At 42.4% G+C, this 13,058-nt stretch overlaps 1 protein-coding gene across 1 annotated transcript in view; it reads right to left on the reverse strand.

The window, feature by feature from the left end:
• Positions 1-8,931: 8,931 nt before the first annotated feature.
• Positions 8,932-13,058, reverse strand: part of LOC124603231 (probable tRNA (uracil-O(2)-)-methyltransferase) — a 34,094-nt gene continuing 29,967 nt past the window's right edge. The window contains exon 6 of the mRNA XM_047136381.1: positions 8,932-10,260. Coding sequence (XP_046992337.1) covers positions 9,361-10,260 — 900 coding nt within the window. The 3' untranslated portion in view covers positions 8,932-9,360. The remainder of the gene's footprint in view (positions 10,261-13,058) is intronic.

Here is a 13,058-nt window from a genome sequence, read left to right on the forward strand (position 1 = left end):
AAGAGCTCCATCATCACATAAATGGATTTTAACTATGCATTACACAGATGCATTCACATTTCTTTAGAAATTGTATCGAGATTTTGTGACCACCCTGTATATGCAAATTCCTTTTTAAGTGTCTTTCACTTGCATCTGTGTGCACTGCGACTTTCACCTCTTCATCAGATTGGAACTCCTATGCTTCCTAGGAATCCATTACCTTTAATCTGAAAATGGCACAGTAGTTTGTCACACGCATCTAAACAAGGCTTTCAAACATATAGCCAACTGACATGGCACCCAATTTTGAGACTCTTTGTGACAGTGTAGCACACTACAAGCACACATATGCTTTTGTGCCTTGCTTATGAGCCAATCTGGTATGTATATCTAGTTAGCGGTATCTTTCCTCACCCCAATAAACATTTTCGATTCCCCAACTAACATCACACAGAATACATTTGTAGTGAAAAAGTTAGTTTTGGTGCAGCATATCAGTTTGTTTAGTATGTAATCCTATGTGGTGAGGAGAAAAAAACCATTACAAAACAATCATGGTGTTTTGCACGCTCGATTAGCCATGCTGTCTAACGCACTACTTTCTGGACGGTACAGCCTTGGCACGAACCCACCTGGTAATTTAGTGTCGAGGTCCGGTATGCTGGCCAGTCAGTGGATGGCTTTTAAGGCAGTTTTCCACCTGCCTTGGAGAATCCCGGCTGGTTCCCCTTATTCCGCCTCAGTTACGCTATGTCGCCGATTGCTGCGCAAACACTTTCTCCACGTACGCTTACACCATAATTACTCTACCATGCAAACATTGGGGTTACACTCATTTGGTGTGAGACATTCCCCCGGAGGGGTTGGGGATCTTCCATACAATACAATACCATGGTGTTTTAGTGCTGGATGATTTTAGTGAAAGTCCCTCTTTACTGGATGCATTCTCATTGTCTTCTGCAATTCCTCCAACGATCAGTCTGTTGTTCATAACCACTTATTTCACTACTTTCCTCACTCAGATCACAATCTTACATGAATTACTATTACCATTCTCACTGTAATTAAATTCATAATTAAGAATGCCTACTTCACAGCTAACAGGAAGTTTCTCTAATACATTCTCATTAAGACAGTCGTGCTTCAAGGTTGACATTTCTGTTCACATTCATTCTCACTGCAGACTGATGAGCTGAATTACCACTTCAGTATAATCTTAAGTAATGCATGAAAAATTATGCTCGAAACGTGACCTACAATATGACAGTACAACAAAGGTCTGGTGGAGCTCAGTAACGATTTTTGCCACTGAATGTGTAGAGAAATTGTATGGATAGCAATGACAAAAAAATAGTGCCCAAAGGCATGGACAAAAAACCACAGAAGGTCAGTTTTCCATTTTACACCATAGAAATTTGTCCAGTATACTGCTAATAAATCACACCATTCTGGTGAGCATATTTGACCACTGGTTATTAATTCAGCCAACAGTTGTATGGCGCTCATGTATCCCTCCAGCAGCCAAGTACTTACCAAAGATTGTCACACTTGGATCTGATATCCTATTGAGGAATACATGTTGCAAAATCAGCAGCCACAGAAATACTATTTTCACTATGTTGCCATTGTTGTATATACAATTCCCCACTGTAGTTTCAACAGAAAATTACTAACAGTTTTATAAACAAGAGAGAGTGGTGTAAAGGGGCCTTCCTGTGATCAGTATTTATTGTGCAACAATACTGTGTCAATATACTGTGCAAAAGAGTGAAGTCAAGAATGACACAATATTATTACACTATATTTATGCCAGGCGGCATCAGTTAGAACTCTGTCTTTGCAGCTTTTGTGTCAATGGCTGATGGGTGCGACGGACAACAATTGAAATGTGCAAGTAGCAGTAACAGAACTTAAAACACAGTTTCCTGGGATGAATGTCCAAGGTACTTAATTCCAAACAGAAAAGTAAGTCCTTGTCATTGCCTGGAATGTGCCTACAATGATGAAGTCCAGAAAGCTGTAGAAGGTGGCGGTACAGAAGGATGCTGTGGATGTTCAGCATTAAGACCCTGTAAGGTGAGGTGCGTGCACTCAAAACTATGGCACTTCCAGAATATTGGGCCTTGGTAGCCAATGAAAGTATGGACCATTAATGGTACCTTCCAGTGTAACAACATTGTCTGTGGGATGTGGTGCATTGGTGGATGCCAGAGGCATGGCTCGATGATGGCGCCCACAGTTGGCATGGCATGAGGTAGTCCAATGAACAGTGGCACCTGGGAGCAACTGACGGAAGGTCAATGTAGCATTGATGACATGTGCTCATGGTAAGGGCAAAGACGACTCAATGGGTGGGCTCCAGATGCGGCTGGCATGAAGCCCAGAATGTACAGAAGTGGTTGGGTGGCAGCCTACATACCCTCCAGTGCAGGGGTACTAGCCTGGCACTGAGCGGCCACGAGACCTTGAATAGGAAAGTTATGTACACGACTGCAGTGCTGTTTACAATGATGGACATGCCACAAATTGGCGAGATTGGCCTGATCCTGTAGGGGGCTCTGTGAAGCTACGACGTAAACAGCCCAAGTCATGTGTGGGTAGGGTGTAAACAGATTGATGAGTCATGTTTATGTGAGCTGTTGATGTGTGATCTCCTGGAGAAGAGAGCTGTTGACATCTGATCTCCAGGAGAAGTGGCAGCCTGCAGTACATGTATGTTGTAAGTGGCAATATAGCTCAGGCAGATACAATATCCCTTCCCTCTTAAAAAAGGTGGCACAGCCAGCTCAAGAGCAAAGCAGCAGCCACCAGGAAGAGTAGCCCTGGGAACAGAGAGCTAGCAGCGGCATCAGCCAGCATTGATGGCCAACAAGAGCAATGCTTGATCAATGGTGGCCGAGTAAGATGTGACAATGCTGACGGGCCAGTGAGATCCTAACTGGTACTTGAAATACCATAAGTAGAAAGGGTCAGCCTGGAGAAAGACCACCTTGTCACCAGGTGCTAGCGACAGGGCAGGACCTGGCACCAATTAGCAATTGTGGCGAATGTTTCAGGAACGCAGACCCTGAAGCATGGTACCATATTGGAGCAATCCACAATTAGCACAGCCAGCAGAAGGAGCAGCACTGTCACCTCTGAACAGAAGGAAGGAGTATCCAGAATACGTATGTACGGCGGCCGCAGAAGATGTAGGAGACAAGAAGTGGCAAGGAGCCAAGGAAACCCAAGGAGCTGACAATTTGACAGGGAAAATGAGACCATCTGCAGAGACATCTGTAGTGGTGGGCTACCCATAGGGGTGGTGGTGGTGGTGGTGGTGGTGGAGGGGACAGTTGCAGCATAGCCACTGTCGGCCGTAACGGTGCTGGTGGCATTGGCAGGCCAGGCCAGAAGCAGGACAGGAGGGCTGATGAAGAGAGGGCTGGTGTCGGCGGCAACAGGGTCACTGTCAACTGGGCCGATGACGAGAGAGCCGGCATCAAAAGGACTGGCATCTGCATTGACAGGGATTGCCATGACTGGGCTTGTGTCAAGTGGGCCAATGACAAAATGGCTAGCAGCACAGGAGGCTGCACTGGGGGCACAAGAGATGGCCACCAGAGCAGAAAGTGGAGGGATACAACCTGTGAATGGTGGGCAGGGGATGGTCAAGGGGAAAATATCACCTCAGATGCCTGATCAATTGGAACATCAAACAGGCAGGCGGTGGCAGATATGACGCCAAAAGGGCCAATGATGGTCAATGGGCGAGAGAGTCATGCTGGCAGCTGTGAGCCAACCACAGTGAAGCCTGGACTGATACCAGTGTACTGACAGGCAGCAGTACCTGTGTCATTGAATCTGGGGGTGACAGAGGAAGTGGAGGGTCCTGGAGAGAAGACCTGCAAAAGGCAGCATAGTAGGTTGTGAGCTGGTCCTGCAGGTGCACATACAAAACAAGAGAAAGGTTGACCTCAGGGTTAAAAGTCTGAAGGATACTATATGCCAAAGCACCAGACCAGAAGAGGAGAAATGCTCAGTGATGAAAGTCCACAATGATTGCAGATATCATTAAATACTGTACCAGCCATATGACAAAAACTGACTGTGACTCCACAATGTCATCAAAGGCTTATAAAGGCAGGCAATGGAGTGGCTATGTCCGCAACGGTATAGTGGCTGGGCAGATGAGCTGCTGCAAGAGAAAGTGGCTGCTGCAAGAGAAAGTGGATGCTGTACTGCATCGACTGCAACAGGAGCAACTACAAAACCAATGTGCATCAAAATTGATAACAAAGCAGTAACAATTGTTTATTACTGAACTAAGAAACAACATTAAAAATACTGTTTCCAGGGATAAATATCGATACTACTTAATTACAAACAGAGAAGTCAATCCCTGATGTTACCCGGTATGTACCTACAATGGCGAAGTCCGTAAAGATGTAGTACACAGCAGAGTAGAAGGGTGGCAACGGGATACCACAGGCAAGATAACTGTCCTCAAAGACTTCCAGGATGTCGACACAAGTGTAGGTCATTCAAAGATAGCTGCTGGGTAGGAATACAGTTTCTCCAGAATGTCAAGCGTTTGTGTTTGTCGGGGATGTGGCTTTACGATGGTTGCTGCTGGTTGGACAACATGAGATGGTCCGGTAAAATGTGGCACTTTGGAATGGCTGATATAAGTCCAGAGCAGTGTCAATGGTAGATGCTCATGGTGAGTGTGAAAACAATTCCAATTGGTCGGCTGCATACATGGCTGGTGTGAAGCCTACAGTGTGCACTGTCACAGTGCAGCCAGGTGGCAGTCTAAATATGCTCCAGGGGAGGGATTTTAATGTGGCATTGAGTGGGTGTTTGACCTTTCATAGGAAAGTGGTGATCACTGCAGTGCCGTTTATTGTGATAGGCACATTGATTGTCATACAAAGGCACACTGATTGCCTGTCAGTGATGTTGGTGTCGTCCAACACTGTGGAGGCTGTGTGAGGCTACAAGGTAAAAAGCCTGTGTCGTCCAAAGCTGTGGCTGTTAGACTACAACACAGTGCCTCACTATTTTACAGTCACTTCGGCCTACAATTTTAAAATCATTTTTTGTAGTTATATGTATTTATGAGTTTTGTCAGTAATTAGTGTTTATAAAAACTGTATTATGATGCTAGAACAACAACTAAGAACTAATTATGCAAAAGCTTTGTAGTAAACATGCTGGCAATGTCAGGGAAATTCTTATGTGAATGGAGTCCAAAGAATACCTTCCTTAAAAATAACACCATTGAGTGAGTGCACACAACCACAGTAGTTGAGGCAAAGTAGAGAGCTACAAATCATCTGTGGTTGGATAAAGATGTGAAGTGTTGGCACACTAATGACAAATGGAGATTGTTCTGGAGTTGGTTTTGTAATACACTCTAAGGGGGTGGGGGTGGGGGGGGGGGGGGTGGAACGAATGGGGCGGAATTTGTAGATGTGATGCACAAGTGAAGACACTCAAATGATTACAATTTCAGAAAATATGGATGATTTGTTGAAGAGAAAGATCTTCATATTGAACAAGTGAGTAACGCACTGGTCCACCTCTGGCCCTTGTGCAAGCAGTCATTCAGGTTGGCAATGATCAACACAGTTGTTGGATACCCTCCTCATGTTGCAAAATTCTGTCCACTTGGCATATTAGATCATCAAAATCTCAAGCTTGTTGGAGGGCCCTGCCCCTAATGCTCTAAATGTTCTCAATTTGGGAGAGATCTGGTGATCAGGATGGCTTGCCACGAAGGGCAACAAAAAGGGTATGGAATATCATCGACATACCTCTGTACTGTAAGGGAGCTGCAGACGACAATCAAAGGGATCCTGCCATGAAATGAAGTGGCACCACAGACCATCATTCCTGGTTGCTGGGCTGTATGGCTGGTGACAGTAAGGTTGGTATCTCACCACTGTCTGGGGTTTCTCCAGATACATCTTTGCTGGTCATTGGGGTTCAGTTCATCGCAGAACTCACACTGAAGACAGTACTCCTCCAGTCAATGAGATTTCAGGCTGAATGTGCCCAACACCACTGAAAATGGGATTGTTAATAGTAGTCAGCACAGGGGACACTGGAGCCTGCAGTCTCCATTCTGTGGGCTGCCTATTAATGGTCCTTGTAGTCATTGAGGCACCAGTTGCATGTCAAATTGATGATAATGATGAATCCAGTGCTGCGAGTACCTCCTCTGATGATTGCTCGGTCCTCACCTTCTGTCACTGAACAAGGTCGAACACTTCCTTCTTGATGCTGTATTCAGCCCTGGTTCACCCATATGTGCCAACATTGTCAAATGCTGCCATTGCTCGTATTCAAATAGGGGGTGATTCTTGAATTACTCCAACCAGTTCCTTTGAGTCCAGTTACATGTCCTCTCTTAGACATATGCATATATTGTTCGTACATATCTATGAGGCATAGTTACTGTCCAAATGACCACGAAATTTGCAAAGACTTTATGCCATGGAATCAACATATCCTGCTTACAGTCCTTGCCAGCTGCCCAGTGAAATTGCACTGTAGTGTCACACATCCATTTATCAGCCACCAAAGTATACAATTTTGCATTTTCTGTTGATACCTGTAAGAATATCAATTTCTGATCAATTTGCATAACTTCTTCATGGTGTGTCATTTTTTTGGTTTAGAGTCCATGTGGCCAGGCAAAATATACAAATGTATGGGCACAGTACATGGTTGTTAGCAGATTTGGTAAATGAGGAAGATTACTGTATGGCACAAAGTTATTCAAGATATCTGCTAACCAAGAAGAGCCTGCTGCCAATAATACCATAAAAAGAATTACACTGTAATGAAGGCAACTCACCACAAAGTAAGGCCAAGCCAATTATTTTGTAGTTATGTACAAGGCTTGCCAGCACAGTAGTTAATTTTTGTTGTTGTTGTAGTGCTGTTTAATCAAATCATAACTTAGTGAGAAGCTAATTGATCCCAGTCATTAGCCATCACCAGGGTCCCGTCCTTTCAGCAAACCTTGTGAGAAAGCCACAAGTGAAAGAAATAAGTACAATAAGATAAATCAAATTAAATTTACAGTTAACTTTCATTCAAATAATTACTGGAATCGGAAGTAGCAGTAATACTCAATATTGTGCAATAATGTGTGTGGGCTAAACATTCAAAACTACTCACTGGATAAGCAAATGGGGTTATCATCTGGACCACAAAAAATTTTATGAAAATAACGTTCGTAAATACAGTGAAAATAATCTGTATTTACCTGAAAATATGTCTGGCACAGACAATACATTCTTTTAATAATCATTATCTTCACAGCCTAGCATACTTTTACAAACCTCACATGACAGAAAGCTGGCATAAACACGAGTGACATACAACATATAATAAAGGTTTCTTAACTTACATAGTCATTCGATAGGAAAATACAAAAAGAGAAGATTCTAGCAATCATTCAGTGTGAGTCAAGAAATATATGGAAAACAGTAGGAAATAAAAATAAAGATTTTGACAAAATGTAACGAAACTAGCTGACTGATCAAGAAACCAGCCTGCACCCTTAATTTTAGAATTCTATTCTTGGGTTACATTCTTCAGAATATCACATATACGAGGGTCGGTCAAAAAGTAATGCCTCCCATTTTTTTTCTACTTAAAGAAATTAAGTTAAGTGAAAAATTTGAATTTGGCGCCATTCCTCAAACCTTCTTCTGCAATCCACTGCAGTAGTAACTTTCTGTGTCAACAGGTGGCAGCACAGCAGAAGTTTGTAAGATGGCCGACATCGATGTTCGTTTGAGACAGCGTTGTGTGATTGAATTCTTGAATGCAGAAGGTGAAACGCCCATACGCATTCATGAAAGACTGAAGAAGGTGTATGGTGTTGTGACAGTGGATGTCAGCACTGTTAGACGATGGGTTCGTCGTCGTAAGGAAGCTGAAGGGCAAACACCGTTGACTGACGAAAAGCGGAGCGGCAGGCCGGTGAGTGCAGTGACTCCACACAACATTCAGCAAGTTGATGACATCATTCGTGGTGACCGTCGGGTGACTGCAGATGAAGTGTGTCGCATTATTTCTCTTAGTAAAGGCAGTGTGATCATGATTATTAAACAATTGGGGTACTCAAAAGTTTGTGCACGGTGGGTTCCAAGAATGTTAACCAATCAGAATAAAGAGGCAAGGAAAACAATAGCCTCCCAACACTTGCAGCGCTTCCGTTTGGAGGGAGATGAGTTTCTGAAAAAAATTGTGACCGGGGACGAAACATGGGTGCATTTTTTTGAACCCGAATCAAAGAGGCAGTCAATGGAGTGGCGTCACACAAGCTCGCCGAGGAAGAAAAAATTCAAAACTGTGCGATCGGCAGGGAAAGTTATGGCAACAGTTTTCTGGGATACAGAGGGTGTGATTCTGGTTGATTTTTTGGAGCAGGGATGCACAATAAATTCTGTTCAATACGTCACAACCCTCAACAAACTTCAAGCACGTCTTCAGCGAGTTAGCCCAACAAAATCAATGGCAGATGTTCTTCTTTTGCATGACAATGCAAGACCACACACCAGTCGTCACACCTCTGACGAGATTGTCAAAATTGGATGGGAAGTTTTGCCTCATCCCCCATACAGCCCTGACCTGGCACCATCAGACTTCCATCTGTTCGGGCCACTAAAAGAAGCTCATCGTGGGATTCATTTTGAAGATGAGGAGGCCGTCAAAACATCCGTGCGTCAATGGCTTAGGAAGCAGAGCTGTGATTTTTACCGTGCTGGGATACATGCCCTTGTTCAAAGATGGACCAAAACTGTAGAGATGGGCGGAGATTACATTGAAAAATGACAAAATGATCCTCAATGTTGTGGTTTTCAACCTATGTAATTGCATTTAAATTTCCTGACAATTAAACGTAGAAAAAAAAATAGGAGGCATTACTTTTTGACTGACCCTCATATTATGAAGCAAAATGACAGATAGTATGTGAACAGATATGTTTTTGCTACATTCAGATTTGCATAATACATGCTATAATTATAGAACATGTATTTTCAAGTGACTTCTGGAATTAACACATTTGTTTTGGAGTGAAATGACTTCTAGTAATCTGCCCTGCAAAATAATTATTTATGATCACATGGAGTCCCCTTTAGCAGTTTTCTCAGGATTTAAATTTTCAGTGAAGTTAAACTTTGTCACCCTAATGCATATTCTCTACAGAATTACTTCAAAACTCTTCTATTACAGTCTTTACACATATCTTTTCTCTTCATTTAGATTCATAGAGCTTTGCCTCCCATTTATTACCAAAAATGCAGATCCTGAATTCACTTACCATACTTCATTATTCAGTATGAATTTAAAGTCCGTGTTATTATGGAAACACAATTAGTGTTTAAAAGTACATATTTCATCTGGGAGGAAGCATCCATCAGGATGGTTCTCATGAAACCAACATGGCTTAATTTTATGCTTTAACACAGAAGATTCCTTTTTTCTTTTTCTGTGTTTATTTTTTGCAGTTTTGTTGTGCACATTTTCTGGTGTTCTAAATTGTACATTTCCATTGTGCACAAAGAATATATTATGACTGTTTTTTAGTAATGTTTGCAGTCCTCCACATTCATTCTTCAATTGTTGCAATAGACTGGTGGGTATAGCTGCAGCTATTTCACCAATGCTCATAACACCACCAGCATTCCACATCTTTTCTTCACCATTATCTGTCATGACCTTAAGTAAGCGGCGTTTGGCAAGCAGATGCTGTGTTACCATATTGACAATTTGGACTCTCAGTCCGCTGTCTAGCTGAGTACAGTTACGAACTCTCTCAACAGATTCACGTGCTTTAAATCCTGACATCCACTCAGAACTACCATTTTCACCTACATTTTTTCCTTTATCATTTTTACTTTCTAGAAGCTGAAGAATATTTGTGTGAATCATGTCACTTTCTGTTTCAATGTGAGTTCGTTTGGCCCCAATAAGGCAAATCCTTTTCGTGGATGGTATTTTCAGCCGATCTATCTGAATTTTAAAACCACAAACTTCACAAATATATTTTAAATATTCCAAGTAATCTGCATACTGGCTAAGTTCAGTGTTCTGTCTCTGGTATTTGTTGCCAGTGAAGTCATAAAAACAACATGGTAGTAAAAAGAAGCAGCATTTGTAAGAACTTCTGGCAGCTATTACAGGAATCCAGGGTGTTAGTTCATCAGAATGATTGCCAATAATCCAGTCAGTGTCAGGAAACAAGAAGTTATCTGAAGGTGTGATAGTGTCAACCTGCAAATACACACACATTATTAGGCTTGCCAACTAACTGCAAGTTATTTGATACTATAGGGTCAATTATGAAAGTATAAAATGAAAAGTATTACATTAAATGACAATGCTCACCAGACAAAGCAACAATTGTAGTAAGACTGAAGGGCAGGCATGTTAACAAAATACTCACTACAGAATGGCAAATAAAAATCATATGGCACACTCACCAAAGGACAAAAGTAGTGCGTACGATTCAGTAGCAGAAATAATGTTGATAAAGTGTGAAACATGAGGATATGTAAGAAAAGAATGATAATAGTATGCATATAGTGCAAAGGTGATATGAACCCAAGGAAATAGAAAGAAGGTGCAGTGTGATGAATGGGTTGAATGATGCAGGACAAAAAGAGGAAATTAGTGATGGAAGGGGTAGTGAATAGCAGTATTAAAAGTTAAAAGAATGACATCACATGTAAAAGGTGGTATAATGTCAATACAGCTAGGAAAAGAAACTAAAATATATGATGGGAGGTAAACAAAGACTAGCAAAGAAGTTCAAGGGTTTTTTTGGTGGAGCGGGAGGGAGAGGGGGTGAGGGGGAGATAGAGAGATAGATAGAGATAGAGATAGAGAGAGAGAGAGAGAGAGAGAGAGAGAGAGAGCAGAAAATGAGAGAATAATGGGTACCACTTTGAAATGCATGTGAGATGAATGGATTTCTGAAAAGGGTAGTTGCTTCTCTCTATATAGCGGAGATGTTGAGCTGCAGAAAGGTACAACAAAGACTGTTCGAAAGTTAGCATTCGACCAACAAGGCCTTTGTCAAAAATAGATCTCACCCTCCCCCCCCCCCCCATTTCCCCACACACGAGACCACCATCTCTGGCGGCTGGAGCCAGACTGTGAGCAACAGCACATTATGGGAGGGGCAATTGGGTGGGAGTAAGGAGGAGGCTTGGGCAGGGAGGGGAGGGATAGCAAGGTAGGCGTGAGGGCACTAAAGTGCTGCTGGAAGCATGCAGGGATGAGGTAGAGAGTAGAGCAGCTATGTTCAGTGGGGCAGTTGGATGGAGTGGGGGGGGGGAGCCGTTAGTGGAAAAGGAGAGAAGTATAAATACTGTGTGTGTTGGTGGAATAGAGGCTTATGTAGTGCTGGAATGAGAACAGGGAAGGCGTTAGATGGGTAAGGACTATGACTAATGAAGGTTGAGGCCAGGAGGGTTACAGAAATGCAGGATTTATTGCAGGGAGAGTTCCCACCTATGAAATTCAGAAAAGCTGACATCAGTGGGATAGGCTGTGAAGCAGTCACTGAAATGAAGAATGTCATGTTGGGAGGCATGTTCAACAACAGAGTGGTTCAGTTGTTTCTTGGTCACAGTTTGTTAATGGCCATTCATATGGAAAGAGAGTTTGTTGGTTGTCAGGCCCATGTAGAATGCACACAGTGGTTGCAGCTTAGCTCGTAGATCACATGGCTGATTTCGCAGGTAACCCTGCCTTTGATGGGAGAGTTGATGTTTGTGAGCAGACTGAAGTAGATAGTGGTGGGACGATGAGTGGGACAGGTCTTGCCTCTAGATCTATTTCAAAGACATGATCCATGAGGCAAGAGGTTGGGAGCACGGATTGTGCAGGAAGGGACGAGGATATTGTAGGTTTGGTGGGTGGTGGAACACCACTGTGGGAGGGGTGGGAAGGATAATGAATAGGACATTTCTCATTTCAGGGCACAATGAGAGGTAGTCACATCCTTGGCAGATAATGTAATTCAGTTGCTCTAGTCCTGGATGGTAGAGTCATGAGGGGAATGCTCCTCTGAGTTTTTATGTTGTCTATTTTTTACAAAGGCCTCGTTGGCCGATAGCTAACTTTCTGACAGTATTTTTGTTATGCTTTTCTATGCCTCAGCATCTCCACTATATGCTGAGTTGCAACTAGCCTCTCCTTAATATTATGATAGGATTTATTTTACTTTTACTGGTATGTTGTTTTTATACAATACCTGCCTGTGATTTACTTGTTAATTTTTGTAATTTTTTGACCATTCATTCGTTCACCTGTAATGTCTCCACAGAAAATACCCTCTACCACGCACCAATTAATCATTGTCAATCAAACCATCCACATTCATTCACTTTGGAAAAGTATCTGATCTGATTTTCTCGTAACATATGCGGTGACAGCTCGACGACGCCAAAGTATTTTCTAGTGCGTTTATTCTTTGAAATAACAGAGATACATATATGCATTCTCCATGGTTGTTAGAGTGGTAACTAGGACAGCTTCTGGAGTATCTGTTGAGGGATTGACGTGTTTCTGAGAGATACATATTCTGCTTTTCTTCTCACTAAAGCGAGCCAATTAACATTTGTGCCGCTAGCGGTTTGTTTGAAGAGAAAGAGACTGTACACGGAAAATAATTAAGACGTCGAATCACCGGAACTCTGGACATGGAATGGAGATGGATTTAATACACAATTTCCTTCATAAATAAGGTTTGTGACTTTTTTGTTCTGGAGTGAATGAACGAATGAGTTTTTTCTGAATCATTTGATGATCATGTTGGCCCTGTAATTAGTGGGGAAGTTTCAGCTGTGTCGAAGAGAGCCTGGAATCACTGAGTCTGTGTTAAATCGTCCAAAAAGGCTTCATACACATCTGGAATTCGCAATCTTTCGTAAAAGGAACAAATTGTCCACACGATTGATTCTCCCGACTGAATGCAGTGTTTAACAGTAATAAGAAATGTAAAGATCTCTTACAGCAAGCCAGCCGCTGATTACCAAGACGAAGGACTCCACCAAAGATTCTAT

The sequence above is a fragment of the Schistocerca americana genome, chromosome 1 (assembly GCF_021461395.2).
Source record: "Schistocerca americana isolate TAMUIC-IGC-003095 chromosome 1, iqSchAmer2.1, whole genome shotgun sequence".
NCBI classification, from domain to species: Eukaryota; Metazoa; Arthropoda; class Insecta; order Orthoptera; family Acrididae; genus Schistocerca; species Schistocerca americana.